This window comes from Sycon ciliatum, chromosome 12 (assembly GCF_964019385.1).
Source record: "Sycon ciliatum chromosome 12, ocSycCili1.1, whole genome shotgun sequence".
Taxonomy (NCBI): Eukaryota; Metazoa; Porifera; class Calcarea; order Leucosolenida; family Sycettidae; genus Sycon; species Sycon ciliatum.
This window is the reverse complement of record NC_088654.1, coordinates 11,144,143-11,161,144: the sequence shown is the minus strand read 5'-3', so window position 1 is coordinate 11,161,144 and position 17,002 is coordinate 11,144,143. Positions and strand designations below refer to the sequence as shown.

The following is a 17,002-nucleotide window of genomic DNA, read 5'->3' as shown; positions in this document are numbered from 1 at the left end:
ACCTGTGTTTGGCGAACTCTGTACCAGGTGGAAACCAGTTTTGACCGGACAATGTTTCATGCACCAAAGTGTGAAGTGATGTGGGTCGAACGTGCATCCCTGGATCAAGCGGGGTCCTGTCATATCAGGGCAGTTTCCGCTGTACCAAGGGTGTCCGGTTAGGCCAGGTTTCACTGTAGTGTGGCTGGGCACCCCTTTCCAAAGGACCCCGGGGCTAGGACCCCGGGGCTAGGACCCCGGGACTAGGACCCCAGGGCCAGGACCCCGGGGCTAGGCCCCTATGTCCAAGAGGCAAGCTTCACGGTAGACCTACTGCACGGCAATCATAAACTTCTGGGTAATACCTGTGCAGGGCGCGAAATAACGGTCGGACATCGGACAATTTCCGACCGTTTACGGTCAGTTTCCGGATGTTTTGTACATATCCGGACAAAGTGTCCGCGCACTTTTTGCAAAGTACAAAAAAGAAAAGGCACTTCAATCCTTTGTCTCATAGTCATTAGTGATGTCGTCTGGCAAGAGAAAGCCAAGCACCGCTGATGCGGGTGCTCCTCTTGGAAAGAAGCCCAGAGGAGTCAAGACGACCACTTGTGACAAGTGGGTCGCCGAGTATGATACTTGATAGGGAGCTTTCAACTTCTGTTTGGCTGAGCTATGAGCGCAGTCCCTCAGATCGTAGCGTTGTCGAAAATTTGAAGTGTAAGATGTGTTCCCGTTTTGTTGATAAAATTCGCAGCAGCAAGGATTTTTCTGACTCCTTCGTCGTTGACTCAAGGAACCTGAAAACGTCAGCCTTCAAAGATCATGCTGCTTCTGAAATGCATCGTCGTGATAACATTTCGATAGTATTAATTCTACACTGCACATTGTGTGATTTGATGTGAAAATTTGCATGTCCGGACATGTCCGGCCATTTTTGCAACTGGCAGGACATTGTGTCAGAGCATATTTTAATCCTTAGTGCATGCCCTGCCTGTGCCTGTGAAAGACAAGATTATTTTGAGACATGTTTGGTCTCTGGATTCAGGCAATTATCGAGATTGGAACACTTTTGTACAGGTCCAGGCGTGTAGCTCGTATACAGTCAGTGCAGTCAGTGTAGTGCGGTGACCACACCAGCACATTGCTGTCATAGGTACTGCATTGTCAACGTACGCGAAATGGTAGCTATGATGTTGCCGGTGGTACATGGTCACCTCACCACAGATATACTCTGGTACATGATCACCACACCAGAGATGTGCGAGCTACGCGCCTGAATTGTCTGCCCTTTTACCCGCGCTGTCCGGTTCAGGGAAAGCGGCGTCAACCCAGTAAACCGCGAAATGGAGGACACCTTGGCCGAGCTGACGAGCGAGAAACTTGCCAAAGAGAAGGAGATTGCACAGCTCCGGGAGGAATTAGGGCAACCTCGCCGCCTCTCCGTGAGGGTAAGTACCTTGGGTTAGGATTGGGGTTGTTGCAAGTACAACTGCCTCCACTGCTTCGGCCGCCATCTTTATATACCTCCCTGATGTCTCTTGCTGGCATTTGCACTATGATGGTTTTTGGCTATTTTTTGCAAATTTAATACAGAAAAACTGAAACATGTATATTTTGTGTCTTACATGTGTAGTCCAAATGTGGATGGGGGCATGTGAACAGACGTGCATACTTCAAGTAAATGCATGTCGGCTCTCTTGTATCCCTGGAAATGTGCATCCGACACCACGTGCATGTGTGTGTGTGTGTGCGTGCATGCGTGTGTGTGTGTGTGTGTTTGTGTGTGTGTGTGTGTGTGTGTGTGTGTGTGTGTGTGTGTGTGTGTGTGTGTGTGTGTGTGTGTGTGTGCGTGTGTACACGTGTGTGCATGCGTGTGTGTGTGTCATGGTGTGTGTGTGCGCACGTGTGTGTATGTGTGTATGTATGTGTGCGTGTGTACATGGGTGTATTTCTGTGAACATACAGGACCGGCGTAGAAGTGATGCTTCGGCTCCAAAAGTGGAGACAAGGTAAGAACACTGTGTTTCTAGTCGATGAACAATTTCTAATTTTCAAAAATGCCTTGTACCGTGCCGTGTGTTCATCCACAAAATTTGCAAGAATCGTGGTAATTTTCTTCATCTATCCTCAGGGTCTGTGATTCCTTTGTCTACTCCGAAGTATTCTGATTTCCTGGTAGAGGTTCGCCTAGAGATTATGCAATGACATCATCCTTAGGTATACTTTGCATGGAGTGACATCACCATTAAAATCATCATGAGGTGTGTTCTGTCTAGGGTTGGCCCGATTCTGCGCGTTTTTTGTGGAAAAATTGAAATGCAAAATGCGGCCAAATCTTATCAAAATGCATATCGTCTTTTTTATGCTTTTCTAAAATTTTCTAAGAAATTCAATTTTTTTAGTCAAACTGCGGAAAAATGCGTTCGTTACCATGACAACACAGCTTCATTTCGCGTTCCCTGCAAGTTTCGCGGCCAAAGTTGCGAAAGTTCGTGCGAAGTTTCTCACTTCGTGACGTAGAGCGAAAGTTTTCGCACGAACTTTGTGTTCTGCACATTTTCATTTCGCGTTCCCTGCAAGTTTCGTGGCCAAAGTTGCGAAAGTTCTTGCGAAGTTTCTCACTTCGTGACGTAGAGCGAAAACCCCCAGGAAAACCGCCCTTTTCTGGGTCGAAACCGTGCAGAAACAGGCAAAATTCGAAAATGCAAAAGTGGGGTAGATTTACCCCAAAATGCCAAAAAAAATTGAAAACAGAATCTGGACATCCCTAGTTCTGTCCCACCAGCACTGCTGTTGCCACTACCTACATACTACCGGTAGATACAATGATGTCGTTATGCATAGCCACTCTACGAAACCATGTGTGCGTGCACGTTGTGTGTATGATTCCAACTACACAGACCGGTGTATCTTGCTCAGCTAGCACAGCAAGCCAGCGATAGTCAACACATGCAGCTGATCACGGCCGACATTGACTGTCGTTCATCTCGCGATCCCGGCTGGCTGCTCTCTCCCACATCATCGGACGAGGTCACACAGGTCGCTATCATTGCACTGCAAAGTGGTGGGCCGGCGCAGAAATCCGGCATGCTGCGCGTTGGTGACAGGTAGGATCCTCACTGACCGTATGTTGCATTTAAATGTTGCCTGAATGTTGTGAGAAATGACACAGTATCAATCATAGATTCATAATTATCCCAACACATGTACACCCATTTCCCAATGACGGAATTTGCACATAAACACTCCACACAGCCACTTGGGCATGGTTGTCCGTGGGCTGTTGAACTGTGCACTGCTGATCCCAAGCATGTCATGGTCTTACAGCGCTCGTGTACACAACACGTAGCCCGTACAGCAAACACATGAAAAAGTCGATTATTATCATCGTGTGTACGTGTGTATTCTTGTGTTGTGTTTCTCCCACTCACCGCAGCATCGTCGAAGTCAACAACCATCCCATCACCAAGGAAGAGGACGTAACCATGGCGCTGAAGACACAGCGCGTGGCAACGGTCGTCGTGGCGCGCATAACCGACAACCCGGTGGAGCCTTCCGCGGCAACAGCGGGATCATCCACAACCATCGATCAGCAGCAGGTGACACAGGCGTCGCAGGCGGATATCGACACCGCCGTGGCGTCGGCGTGTCAACGAGTGCGCTCGGAGCACGCCGAGGAAATGGACTCGCTGCACGCGCTCATGCAGACGCTGGAGAGCCAGGTGCATGAGAGGGAGAAAGAGTGCCTCGCGCTGCAAGGAAAAGTAGACGCGTAAGTTTCGCATTCAAAAAGAGGATTACTGAGAAAGATGCATATATCCCATCCAGGATTGGATGCCAGGCTTGGTCTGGTGAAGACAAATACAGTCTGTCCAACCTTGCCACCATTCCAAAGCAGGACACCCACAGTATAATGTATACAAAGGCAATTGTCTCCCATGTAAATGTATACAAAGGCAATTGTCTCCCATGTAAATGTATACAAATGTTTGGTCCTAATCAGGACTGTCCTGCTCAAAGCACTACGGTTGGCTATGCAGAAGTGCAATGGGGGGTGGGGCTAAGCGTCTGCAAGCTGTTCAGTTCCCGCTTCTCTGCTCTCCGAGGCTTAGTCGCTATGTGATGTTTGTGACACCAAGCATAATCGAATGTAATTTTTTCTTAACTTTTTTTTACAAAAAAATAATAACCTGCCTGATCATGCAAATCTACCAATCACCTTTACTCGTCTTCTTTCCTGCTTTTTTCAGATTGCAAACTGAGTTGGAGGAGGCTGAGGTAAGAATTTTGAAGTGTGAAAGATGTTGACGGGGCCATGAAGTGACTCTGCACCTTAAACTTGTCACTCTATCACAGTCATCTTGGATACAGTACTGTCGGTCGCCGAAGAACTGCGGGGGGGGGGTCAGCCTCCTAGCCTAGATCGTTCTTATTTTCATGTAGTATAGTCTATGGGCAGTTGAGTCACCGTGTATACATTGGATGCTGTGCATGGTGAAATTCCAGCCTGGTTGTTCTTCGGCGCTCGACTGTACTGCAGTACCTAATGCTCTAAGGATCAGGTTCCCCTTAACTATAACCCTTGGCAGGGTGGTCGTGCAGAGATTTCAGGTGACACGGCTGAATAGGATACTCGGCTGGAGATGAACACCATTTGGCGAACAAACCTGTTTTGCACAGCCGGGGTGGGTTAACGTTTTCGAAATAAGAAATAAGGTCCGGAGGTTAAAGCCTGATTTGCCAGACCAGGTGCTACGACCCTGCTTCACTTTCGTATAACGTTATAACACTGTTGTCACTTGCATTGTATATCTATTCTCTGCCTTACAGACATCCAGTGAGGCCGTGGGTCGACTGGAGTTGCAAACACGTGACTTGCGCGATCAGGTAATATACAGTGAAGACTGTCTAAGACGACCGCTCAAGGGACCTTCAAAATGTGGTCTCAGTTACCAGATGATCTCCTTATCCAGGGTAATTTGACTGGAAATAGCATCCCTTTGTCCTGGCTGCAGTGGTCTTCTAGGACAGGTTGTCGCCTTACCAGAGTGGTCACCTTGACAGGTTTTACTGTATGACTCTACATTCAAGCTAGAAGTGGCCGCTGTCGTACAGATGGGAACGGTGGCAGTGCAGTTCCTTCACCTCGTAATACTTGCTTGCCATCTCACCTCACCCGGCCAGCTCTCTGTGAACCATTGGCGGGTCACTTAGAGCACATTTCACTACATTTAATGCCGTATCTTTTGAGCCCATAAGTTCAGGTGACAATAGTGTTTCTGCAATGACCTTTTTATTTATTTCTTTTTTTTACCTATTTTGCTTATTGTGCAGATGAATAGCTGGACTGCAAAACTCATCAAATCCATTTTTTTAATTTTCGGTTGATCCCGAATCTGAATCAGCTCGCTGAGTGCTTTTCAGCTTGTCCCTGTGTCTTGAGTTTTTGGCGCTGAGCGGTTTTTGTAAAGGGTGTGCACCTCATCCATTCACTAGCTGAGAGAATGGAAAACGGAAAAGTCTACCTCTCTTCTATGTGTTTTTCTTGCTGCCAGCTTGTGTCGTCGGAGATGGCTAGGGAGCAGCTGCGGACCTCGCTCAACACCCTCGGCACTCCGCACTCGTCCACGCAGAACATTCCCATGGCAACGCTCGAGCAGGATCTGGCGTCCATACGCAAGAAACTGGTCCTGTCAGAGGTGAGTTCTGTTAAGCGATAAACTTTCACGGCGCGTAAATTTCTGCGTTTGCATGAAGTGTGCTGGTTCATGATGAGAATCGTTTGCGATTTTATCTCTTCAATTGGAACTTGTACTGTCTACAATCAATGTGCGGAGCAGTTTGCGGCGATTTATATTCGCGAATGTGTGATAGTCGCCAAAATAGCGAAATTTAATCTCTAGCGAAAGTTTCTCACTTAACAGTAGTGCAGTGCTGGTGGATATGAGTGCAGAGAAGGGAATGTATACACACAAACTTACAGATACACTACCCTACAGTGCTGTCGAGCGCCCAAGAACTGGGATGGGGGGGGGGGGGGGAGTCTGTCTCCTAGCCTAGTCCGTTCTTATTATCATCTGCTACAGTCAATGCGCAGTTGAGTCACCGTGTATACGTTAGAATGCTGTGCTCGGTGAAATTCTAGCCTGGTCGTTCTTCGGCGCTCCGTTCTTCGGCGCCCGGCAGTACTGCACCAGAGCTGTCGGGAAGATTTGTCAAAAGGGGCAGTGTTTGAGCTGAACAGTTTGTTGTGTTGTGGTACCAATCAAACTAGTGGTTCTGTTTTCGCTGCTCTTGTTGTCGGCCAACAGGAGGAGAGGTCGGTGTTGAGATCGGCGGCTGGTGAGAAGGACGGTCGTATCTCCACGCTCAGCACCCAACTGGCAGAGAAGGTAGTCCGCATTGTACAGCTGTAGCCACTAGAGAGGAAATATGAATTTGGAGCACATACATGGATTATAGTTTTTATTTACTAATTTTATTTAACTGTAGTCCATAACCATGACGACCACGGCACAATACAGTGAACGAAGAGTCGGAATACGCATCATCTGCTGGCTAGTCCTGATTGTTGCGGTGCGTATTCCGACTCTTCGTTCACTGCATTGTGCCGTGGTCGTCATGGTTATGGACTACAGTTAAACGTGTTGGAAGCTATCTATCAGCGTCTGTACAAGCCTAATTTTATTTATTTTTATTTTTACTATGTTCACATACCCAACTCGAAAAATTGTAGTGAGAGACAATGCTACTGAGATTAGAACAAACGTGACAACTGCTGAGCAGGGGCTGCACCGAGACGCAGCAGTGATGCTAATGTCTCGAATAGATCACTGCGCAACCTGGGCATGGGTGAGGGGGGGGGGGGGGGGGGGGACATTTGGATAGCTCAACTGTCTGACAACTTCGAATCTCAACTTGCGAATACTCATACAGTGATACTACTGTTGTTGTCTAAAAGTGAAAGGAGTGAACGGGAGCATCCAGCTGTCACGCTCACCACCTGTCCCAGAGGGCCTACACGACCAAGACCAATGGGTCAGTACAAGTCAACGGCAAGGGTAATACGACCCTTACCCTGTGAATAGGCGCCACAGTTTGGGGTCTCTTGATCTGTTCTCTTAGACATGTTTTACTTTACGAGCTCGTATTATCATTGCCACAAACTGTTCGGAGCATTCATCACATTGCGTTTTGCCTTCTGTCCATGGGGGTGATTACTAACAGGACAAAGAGCTGCTCGCTGTAAGGACGGAGAGAGACAACGCAATACGATCGTTCCGCGACGGCATCGGTGCCAAGAGCAGCGGCAGTTCAGCAGGTAAGAACAGACACGTAGGGTGTACTTTTCCGTGCCGTCTCGTATACTCCATGTTCCTGGCTGATCTGATACAAACACTGTGAATCAACGTTTTTAACTCGGATACTGAGCCAATATAGTTGCTTCATAAGCCGTTTTCTTCTATTTTAATCAACTTTTTCATGAGCCATTAATTTTTACGTTCGCCAATCTTTTACTTTTCTGGATGTGGTAAAAAGGCTACGAACAATGGGAGATATGCATCTTAGATGGCCGTCACCTTTTGAGGGGCAAGTTACCCCATACTTGGCAGGTACAACCCGTTATAGTACATTTAGGAGTATGACCTCACCGGAGGATGTACCAAGTGTGCTGACAGTGCTCAAGACCGCGCAGGCAGAGCGTAATACACAACAGAACAGAACAGAAGCCTTGATTGTCCTTGTTGTTCTGTTCTGAGTTCATGACCTCACAAAGTTCATGACTTTTTATGCAGAGCTGGTATCAAGGTGTGTACGGTTGTAGTGGACTTGCCCCGCAAAACCTAATGGCGGGACATTGATGCATACAGTCAACTTCGCTAATAACGACTGCGGATATAACGACAATTCGCGAATAACGACAGAATTTCCATGCCCAGAGCAAAGTCCCATCCCACTGTAATACATATAATGAGACTTTGGGTATAACGACACTTCGCGAATAAGGACACCTTTTTGGTGCCCCGCCGAGTGTCGCTATAAGCGAAGTTGACTGTACATCCCATTTCAAGGTTGTTGCTGACTATCGTGTACGGGACTACCATGACTGTTTTTTTTTTTTTTTTTTTTTTTTTTTGGAGTAAGAGAGTGCCAGTTTCTGTTGTGGAATATGCTGTCTGGAGTGCAGTGCACCCATGTCGAAAAGCTTCCACAAGCCGTTGATAGTTCCTGACTCAGCAAGATATTATGGTGCTTGCTTGCATTGTGCTTTTCAGAAATCTAGATTTACATGTATGTGCGTTATGTCAACCGGGAATGTACACGTCTTTCGTTCGGATGGCAATGAGAGAGAATTTGGGGTTTGTGGACTTGACCGACTCGTTTTGGATTCTGTTTGTGCGTGTGTGTGGTTCCCTGCAGCAGGAATTGACTTGAGTGATCTCAGCTCAAAGAGCCATGTAAGTGATATTGATGACAGAAGTAGTAGGACGGACCTAGGACGGACCTGATGAAGATGGCGTCAACGGATTGTTGATGACAGACTTTTCTTATGGGAGGTTCCTAATACTTGCTTCCTTCTTACTTCCCTCTTTAGGCTAGCCTTCCGTAATTTCCTTATCTCCTCATTCCCTCACCCTGCAGGCACTCAGGCACACACGGACACACACACATGCACGTACACACACACGCACACACACACACACATACACACACATACACATACACATACATACACACACATACACACACACACATACACACACACACACACACACACACACACACACACACACACATACACACACACACACTCACACACACACACACACACACACACACACACACACACACACACACACACACACACACACACACACACGCACACACACACACACACACACACACACACACACACTACTACTACTACTACTATAGCATGACTGCCCATTGGGCAATGTCACCCCCGGAGGGGGCCAGAGTTTGGAGGGCACCGTCATTGGCAGGACTTCTGGTGCCTCGTCAAATCTTGCTGTCGTCGGAAACGCTTCGGGCAATGCATGCAGATCAGCGGCAGTGATTCCCTATCGGCTGCAGCAAGACGTTTTCCACGGTTGCAGTTATGGCGGTTAAAACCAGCCCGGGACTTGAAGCAGCGATTGCAGCGTTGACAATGCTGAAAGCAGCAACTAGCGAGAGACGCCGTCAATGCGGTATCTGCATGTTCAGGGAGTGCTGGCTGGCAGCGATGAACTGCAAGCCCACCCTTACTACGGAACCATCGGCAGCAACTGCACATACACACACACACACACACACACACACACACACACACACACACACACACACACACACACACACACACACACACCTAGCCTTTCCCTCGTGTCCCCTTTCCTGGCTCTTTTTCCATCCTGAAGCAGGTACCAAAGTGGTGTATGGCACACATGTCATGAAATTGTTGAACATGGTACTTGTGTATTGTGGTGTATATGCGCCTGTGTGTGTGTGTTTGTGGGCGTGTGTGTGTGTGTGTGTGTGTGTGTGTGTGTGTGTGTGTGTGTGTGTGTGCATGTGTATGTGTATGGTTCTTTGTTTGAGTGGGTGTATGGGTGGGTGTACATGTGCACGCACGTGTGTGTGTGTGTGTGTGTGTGTGTGTGTGTGGGTGTGCATTTGTTCGTACGTTTTGTTTGTCGGCTTGTGTGTGATGCAGAGCGATTTAGTCGCCGCTCTCAAAGAAAAAGAGGATGAAGCGACTCAGAGCGAGGCATACATGAATAAGTTGCTGGCACTTGTCATCGACGAAGCACCGCAGCTGTTGGCAAAGGTGGGAACTTTGACCCAAGAACAAACAAAGTAAGTTGCATGCTCAAGTGCACCTGTGATTAAATTTTCCTCTCTATCTGTTACGATTGTTGGCTTTCGTGCTGTTATTGAGGCCTCTTCCTCTTCAGAATCATGATTCATAGCATTCTTTGAGCACTTGTTCCGGGTGCGGAAAGTTAGAGCATCTGACAGAAGATTTGATGAGGCAGATCACGTTCCTTCTGCCGCTGTTGACACAGTAAACCTTCACCATAGCCCATTTTTCTATTGTGAAGATATCAAAACTGGGGCCCCGATATCTCCACACTCATTGAGCCGCGGACGAGTTAGGTTGGAGAAGGCTTTTATCAGGGGGGGGGGGGGGGGGGGGCGACAAGGGGAGATGGAGAGACGAAAGGAGTCATGGTGTGTCAAAGGAAAGAGAAACTAAGAGAGAATGAGAGATCGCAACAGAGAGAGAGAGAGAGAGAGAGAGAGAGAGAGAGAGAGAGAGAGAGTGTGTGAGCGAGTGACAGAGAGAGAGTGTGAGCGAGTGACAGAGAGAGAGAAAGAGAGAGAGTGTGTGTGTGTGTGTGTGTGTGTGTGTGTGTGTGTGTGTGTGTGTGTGTGTGTGTGTGTGTGTGAGAGAGAGAGAGAGAGAGAGAGAGAGAGAGAGAGAGAGAGAGAGAGAGAGAGAGAGAGAGAGAGAGAGAGAGAGCATTTGCCTGGCCTGGGTAGCTATGGCAAAAAATGGGCGCGTGAGCAGCTACCCTGGCCAATGGAACAAAGGTGTCCTATAGGAACACGGGTAGCTACGGGGCCAGGAGGGAAAAGGATATGTGAGGAAATGTACGGGAGATGGGGACCTTACGCTACGAGCATACACTGTTCTCCAGTTTTCCCTTTCTGGGGATAAGGGGCAGTGCTCTTGAAGTTAGAAACATTAAAAAAAGAAAAGAAAAAAAGGAGAACAACAAAATGTTACGAGTTATGACTAACTGTCCACCAACGTAACCAGATCTTATACAGTCAGCGAGTGCGACAAATACCAACGCAACTGACAAGCAGTACTGAGACATTCAATGACCTGACACCTAGCTCCAAACACTCCTCCGAGGCGCAAACCAACAACCTTCCAATCTGATTACATTGGTGGATAGTTAGTCATTACTTGAAGTACTCGTAACATTTCGTCGTTCTCCTTTTTTTGCCATAATAAAATTGGCTCTCCATTCGAGTTCAACTTAAAAAACAAGTCCTCTACGTCATAATTATTAGACTACAGCCCGCAGTAGTGTTTGACGTCTTCTGTTCCATTTCCTGCTGTGCTCGTGCAGATCGAAAGAGGCTCAGGACGAATGGTACTGATCAGTAACGGAAAGCTGACAACTATCTCATCGAACTCTCAAAAACCTATAATTTGCATCACATGTTTTGAATCACTTTGCTATGAATGTCCTCTGCAGTTATACCTGCGACAGAAAACAATGGAATAACATCTGCTTAGCCATTTAGTCCAGTACAGCTGTATTATATATTCGTAAATTTGACCTTAGTGCTAGACTCTTTTTTTGTATTAATTAACGGCGAGGAGACAACAATTGTTAGTATCGCAAACAATAAGTTCAAGCCGAATCGACATTTGTGTATACTTTATTCATGCAGTGTAAAGGGGTGGAGACAATGTGCAATAAAACGATGAAAGTAGGAAAATAATAGTGAAGAGAACAATTAGGATTCGAACAAGTTTTTATACACCACTCGTCAGGATTCTTCGTTATACTAAAGGGCATTGCAATACAATTGAACTATTATAGGAAACCAAAGTAAGAGATTATGACACCTAAAACTACAGCACTTGAATAATACAGGTGTGACTTGTATTGGGAAAGGCAAGAGGAAAACACCTATGCGCTTACCCTTTTTTCCTTTTGTTTCCCCACTCTCTCACAGCCAATTCTGCCGCTGTGAGTCCAATTTGGGACGGATACGAGAATAAAAAATAAATAATGCTAAACACAAACACCCCCTCCAACCTCCCACCCCCCCCCCCCCCCCATTCCCACCACCTCCCCCTCCCCCCCCCCCCCACACATTCCCACCACCTCCCCTTCTCCCAAACAGCCCCAAATACGAAGGACAGGTGCTAGTGCACGCTCATACTTGACATGCACACGAACACACGTCCGGGAATGTACGCAAAACAACACAAATGGTACCCTCACGCTGCACGCGCACAGACACTATAACACGACGTCACACGACGTGTGCATGTGTTCGCACACGCACAAGCACCATTATCACAAACAAGTGGGAACACAAACACAATTTCCATGTTTGGGTTTACTATCGCGATCCCGTAGTCCGTCAAGACAAGTACAGAGTCAGACCATGCAGACTGCTCATTGAGCACATCGCACAAGAGATGGACTGTAATGCCTTGACACACACACACACACACACACAACCACACACACACACACACACACACACACACACACCATTGGACCATTGGACGCCCATCGCCGGAGGCGATGATAGCGATGCTACAGCAGAAGCCATAGCAGCTTGTGCTGGGATTGCACCATTCAACAGCTTGCAAGGCTGAAGAATTGACCGCCACTACTGTAAATATACAAAATTTCGGCGCTGCAAAATTTCGGCACTTCACGATTTTTGACATTTCGGCGGCGATTTTTTTTCGGCGTGGGGTAGAGGGCATGGTATAGTGCGACAGATGCTGTGAAAAATTTCATCGGCGTTTTAATTTAGGCGTTTTGGGTCGGTGCCGAATATAGCCGAAATTAAATAGCTGCCGAAAATTTGTATATTTACAGTATTCAGCCTGGTCTACACCACACAGCTATGAAGTGGCTTTTTCTGGCCAGTGAATCCCTACTTTTTGGTCTTTTTTTCACACACACACACTCACACACACACTGGTCCCTGGTAAATACTGCCATTACGGTCACGTGTCCCCTCGCGGGGCTGACAATATGGAACGACAAGATACGGCAACATTGGAAAGTCGGCAGTCCGCTGAGAGGTCAGGGACCATGTTCAAGTGGCACCACAAGAGAGCCATCTCCGGCAGCTATGAATTCGGAAGCCACCAGTAGAGCGGGAGCACCGACCACAGGCCAGACAGTGGGGACACACACACACACACCTTGCAATCTATGTGTGAATGCACGCGCATGTACGAGCATACAGACACACATACATACATGCACGCATGCACACACACACACCATAGCAACCTCTATTCTCATCATCATCATATCCAATTCTCCACGATTGCACAAGCAATGACAACACATACACACAAAATTGCTGTAAATTTACACCATTGTAACCAATGATATAGGTATGAATGCATCAGAAATGTCTTCACATCCGTCTTCGAGAGTAGTAAGCAGGCAAGCAGCAAGCAAAACATGATACTATATAAAAGAAGAAAATCAGGCAAAGACAACCTATCGATGGATGGTCAGGGCTTAGGGGTAGGGGGTATACAGGGGACCAAAACACTACAAAACTTTACATGGTCTCAATAATTGACACAATTTACGGAGTTTACATAACAACTGCATTGTCTGGAGTAGTAGCCGCACTTTAATTTCTAGGAAATCACCCCAAAAAAAGTCGGCGCAGCTTACACTATGATGGTCAAATGATTGGTGGAAAATAGACTTAAATTTCGTGACAAAAACTTGGGTCCAGCTTATAATCTAGTGTGGCATATACTCAGAAAACGGTGTGCGATCCAGTTTCAACACAGCATACTTTGTCAAAATCTTCCACTCGCACAACCTGTTTACATGCTCACACACCACACAAGCCATTCAGACGCTTCCTCTCTGCGAACACAGTGACAAGCTGAGAACAGACATTCCTACTCAGGCCACAGCCAAGCACCGACAGAGCATGTAGCTGTGTGCACGCCTTCACTGCTTCAATGAATCTCACCTCATCATCTTCACTGGCCACAAACACATTGCCAACCAAACACAGCACTTCCAGCTGTGTACACTGCTCTAACATAGCACATAGTACCCATAACGGTACAGCGCCATCACTATACATGTACTTGACATTGACAAAGCGAACATTCCTACACTGACTGAGTGCACGGCACACCAACACAAAACCACTCGCACCAACAAGGTTAAAACTGACACGAACTACCACAAGACTAGCAGACATGGCTGAAATCACGGAGGACAATGCCTGACCATCATGAATAGCATTGCCGTATAGATCTAGTACACGTACACGCCTACACCTCCGTAAGCCTACTGATAAGGTGTGAAATGCCTCATTGTCATTGCTACACCAGCTCAGAAGGACTTCCTCCAAATCAAACCATGGATAGCCACGCAGTAAAGAACTGAGGGCAATACATTCATGGGAAGAAAGAGAAACGTGATGGAGATTGAGCTTTGATGCAAGCACAGAACTAAAGAAACGGCATGTCCATTTGCAGGACACACCGTGATACTCTGCGTGCTCACGGTATGCCACCACAAGATGAACAAACAATCTACGTATTGGAGAATATACATTAGCAGGGGCCACATCAGCTAGACTTACAATGCGAGAAGGAGCAGCTTGCACGGATTCAGGACTCAGCAGCATAGCAACGGGATGAAGGAGACTCTCACACGGCTGCGCCAGCTCGGCATCCACCTGGGATAGCGCTTCCAACAGCACAGTGCCATTGGCAACACTGCCATTCTCCATCCACAGCGTCAGGAGAACCTTCAGGAATAGCGCGTCGGTGGGCTCTCGGCTGATTGGCATGAAACGGCGCACACGTTGCCCACCATGGCCCTTGCCACGGTGATGCCGGGGAATGAGGAGAATGTCGGCGAGTACTGTCATGTGCTCAGCCTTCAGTACCTGGCAAAGATGGTCATGGACCTTTGCCAGCTCCATCTCGCCAGTCAGGACACTTGAATCGTTGCGCATCTCCTCGGCTAGCGTAGCGGCGGTGACAGCACGTCTAGCGGCAATAGCAACATATGCATTTGCCTCAGTAGATGCAATAGTGGCCCATTCCTCGCTGAGACTGGCAAATTTGTTAGCATCCTTGGTACATTGGTCGGCCTCACCGCTAGGATCTAGTGGTATGGGATCCGCACACTGCACACGCCATAGCTCCTCCAAGATGGTCAGCGACACGTCTTCTGGGCTTAGGGCAATGAGAAACTTCCAGAACATTGCCATATGGCCATCGTACGCGCCCAGTCGCCGTGCCAGTACAATGGCGTGATGTCTTTCTTGCACCACGCACTCCGTCATGTACCAAGCTGCCAGGAACTCCTGCAGTGACAGATGAGAGAAGCGGTATTGCCGAGCGTGCATAGACAATGTGCCCTGGCATGTTTGCAGAAGACCCAAGCTCATTGCATCCCTGCTCAAGTGGGAGTTGATCATGTCGGACTTGTTGAACACCATCCTTTTCAGCAGCAGCATGCGAAACGCAAAACGCCCCAGTTCCTGTAGCGACTGGACCACTTTGCTGGGTGCCAGTGAAATTGAGTCGCAAACCGCACCACCAGCACGCTCTACGACTCGGCGCAGTAACGATTCGTACAGGGATGCGCTGCACTGCCACACGGCTTCGCCGCTCTTGAAAAGCTCACATGTTAGGGCTGCAAACATGGGTGTTGCCATAAGACATGACACATCCGGCTTGCTCTGCAGCTCTGCCAGCAGAATTTCAGCACGTTCCGTTCCCAGAACCTTCTCAGCATACTCCCTCACGTTCTCCGGTGAGAAACCCAGTACTTGGATCTTCTTCTGATATTTGCCACACTGCGATAGTTGATATGCATCCAGGCATGGACGGCTTGTGACGATCACGTGTGTCTTCGCCATGCCCTCACGTGTCAGCAAGTCTCGCATGAACTTACTGCAGCTGGAGAATTCACATTCGTCAAAGCCGTCCATGACAAGACATAGACGGCTTGGAGCATGCTGAAAGTGCCTTGCAAGCTCCAATATCTCAGCCTGCGACAGACCCTGGCTCGCCAGTTTCACAGCCAATAGCTCAGCAAGACTAGTGGCAGCTGTCATCTCTTTTTCACGAAGCTCCAGTCCCACAACCAGATCGAATTTCCCCCGCCATAGTTCGCCTCGGCTCCACAGGTATAGAACCATGAGCAGAAATACAGTGGTCTTACCACTACCAGCAGATCCGTACACCAGTACATTCCGTAACACCTTGCCGCGCAGCTGCTGATTTCTCGACCCGGTAGCTGGAGCTGCTGCAGCTTGTGCATCGTTTCCTGTTAAATGGGAAACGGCGTCAACACTCGAACCTGCGGCACGAAACAGGTCCTCCAATTCAATTCGTTCGGCTTTGCTAAATTGCACTGCGTGTTCACGTCTCTCGGCGTACGTCGAGAACGCTACATCAAAGTCTGTTTTCAATTCCTTTTCTGACACCAACGCTAAATTGACGAAAATCTGGTCGAGCGGAATGAGGTCATCAGAAGCGAGGCCGCCGCTCAGCTGAAGTCCTGAATCTTCGGCCTCTTCCAACAACTTCTCTCTAGCTTTGACCAGTGAAGGCGGCGGAGCGGCGGGCTCCTCAGGATTCTCATCCATTGCTTTGAAAACACAACAATAATACTAGTACCACAGCACGCGTAATAATACATTCTTTTTAGGTACAAGCATCTGCTCTAGCTGACTGAGTGAGTACGAGGTCAATAATTATTATTATTATGTTCGTACATACATGTAGAGGAGACGGCTCGATACTGGGACGCTTTGACAGCCAAATTTGTATAGACCCAAACCGATCATCAGCGTTGATTTTTCACTCGAAATATGTTTGTGGAAGGAAACTGGCATGTTGAAGTTTGCTCTGGGGCCAGAGTCAATCGAACTGAGCCACTCCTTTGTGTTGACCCATTGCCTCCAAGTTGCCCAATTTTTCGCTTCAAAAAAGTTCAAATCAGAGGTGGCTCCAAACCGGACACGTTTTAGAGTGCACGTCAAATTCACTCTGGGTCTGAAATTAGGTAATTGCTATCGCTCCACGACGGCCAGTACAGAGTAACAATAAGCCTTGTGTGTGCTTCCATTAGTTTTGATTGGTATGCGGTGCTTTATTGGCGAGAGGCGAGCCGCTGTTTACCTGCGACAAGAAGTTGATTTTTCGAAAGTCGTAAAACTCAAGTCGCAGTGCGAAGCAACACGT

The 17,002-nt window shown here is 47.8% G+C and overlaps 2 protein-coding genes across 4 annotated transcripts in view; one reads left to right on the top strand and one right to left on the bottom strand.

Moving 5' to 3' along the window:
• Positions 1-11,603, top strand: part of LOC135828562 (uncharacterized) — a 54,815-nt gene extending 43,212 nt beyond the window's left edge. For 2 of the 3 annotated variants that reach the window (XM_065340997.1, XM_065340998.1), the window contains exons 30-41: positions 1,295-1,430; positions 1,948-1,991; positions 2,883-3,089; positions 3,419-3,754; positions 4,233-4,260; positions 4,813-4,869; positions 5,538-5,681; positions 6,294-6,374; positions 7,210-7,303; positions 8,404-8,441; positions 9,698-9,840; positions 11,127-11,603. In XM_065340997.1, the coding sequence (XP_065197069.1) occupies positions 1,295-1,430; positions 1,948-1,991; positions 2,883-3,089; positions 3,419-3,754; positions 4,233-4,260; positions 4,813-4,869; positions 5,538-5,681; positions 6,294-6,374; positions 7,210-7,303; positions 8,404-8,441; positions 9,698-9,840; positions 11,127-11,157 (1,339 nt within the window). In that variant the 3' untranslated portion in view covers positions 11,158-11,603. The remainder of the gene's footprint in view (positions 1-1,294; positions 1,431-1,947; positions 1,992-2,882; positions 3,090-3,418; positions 3,755-4,232; positions 4,261-4,812; positions 4,870-5,537; positions 5,682-6,293; positions 6,375-7,209; positions 7,304-8,403; positions 8,442-9,697; positions 9,841-11,126) is intronic. The other variant, XM_065340999.1, reaches the window with a different exon arrangement.
• A 1,451-nt stretch (positions 11,604-13,054) lies between these two features.
• LOC135827982 (uncharacterized) lies at positions 13,055-16,404 on the bottom strand. Its single transcript, XM_065340419.1, has one exon. It carries the CDS (start codon positions 16,402-16,404, stop codon positions 13,615-13,617), a length of 2,790 nt encoding a protein of 929 aa, XP_065196491.1. The 3' UTR covers positions 13,055-13,614.
• Between the last annotated feature and the right edge of the window lie 598 nt (positions 16,405-17,002).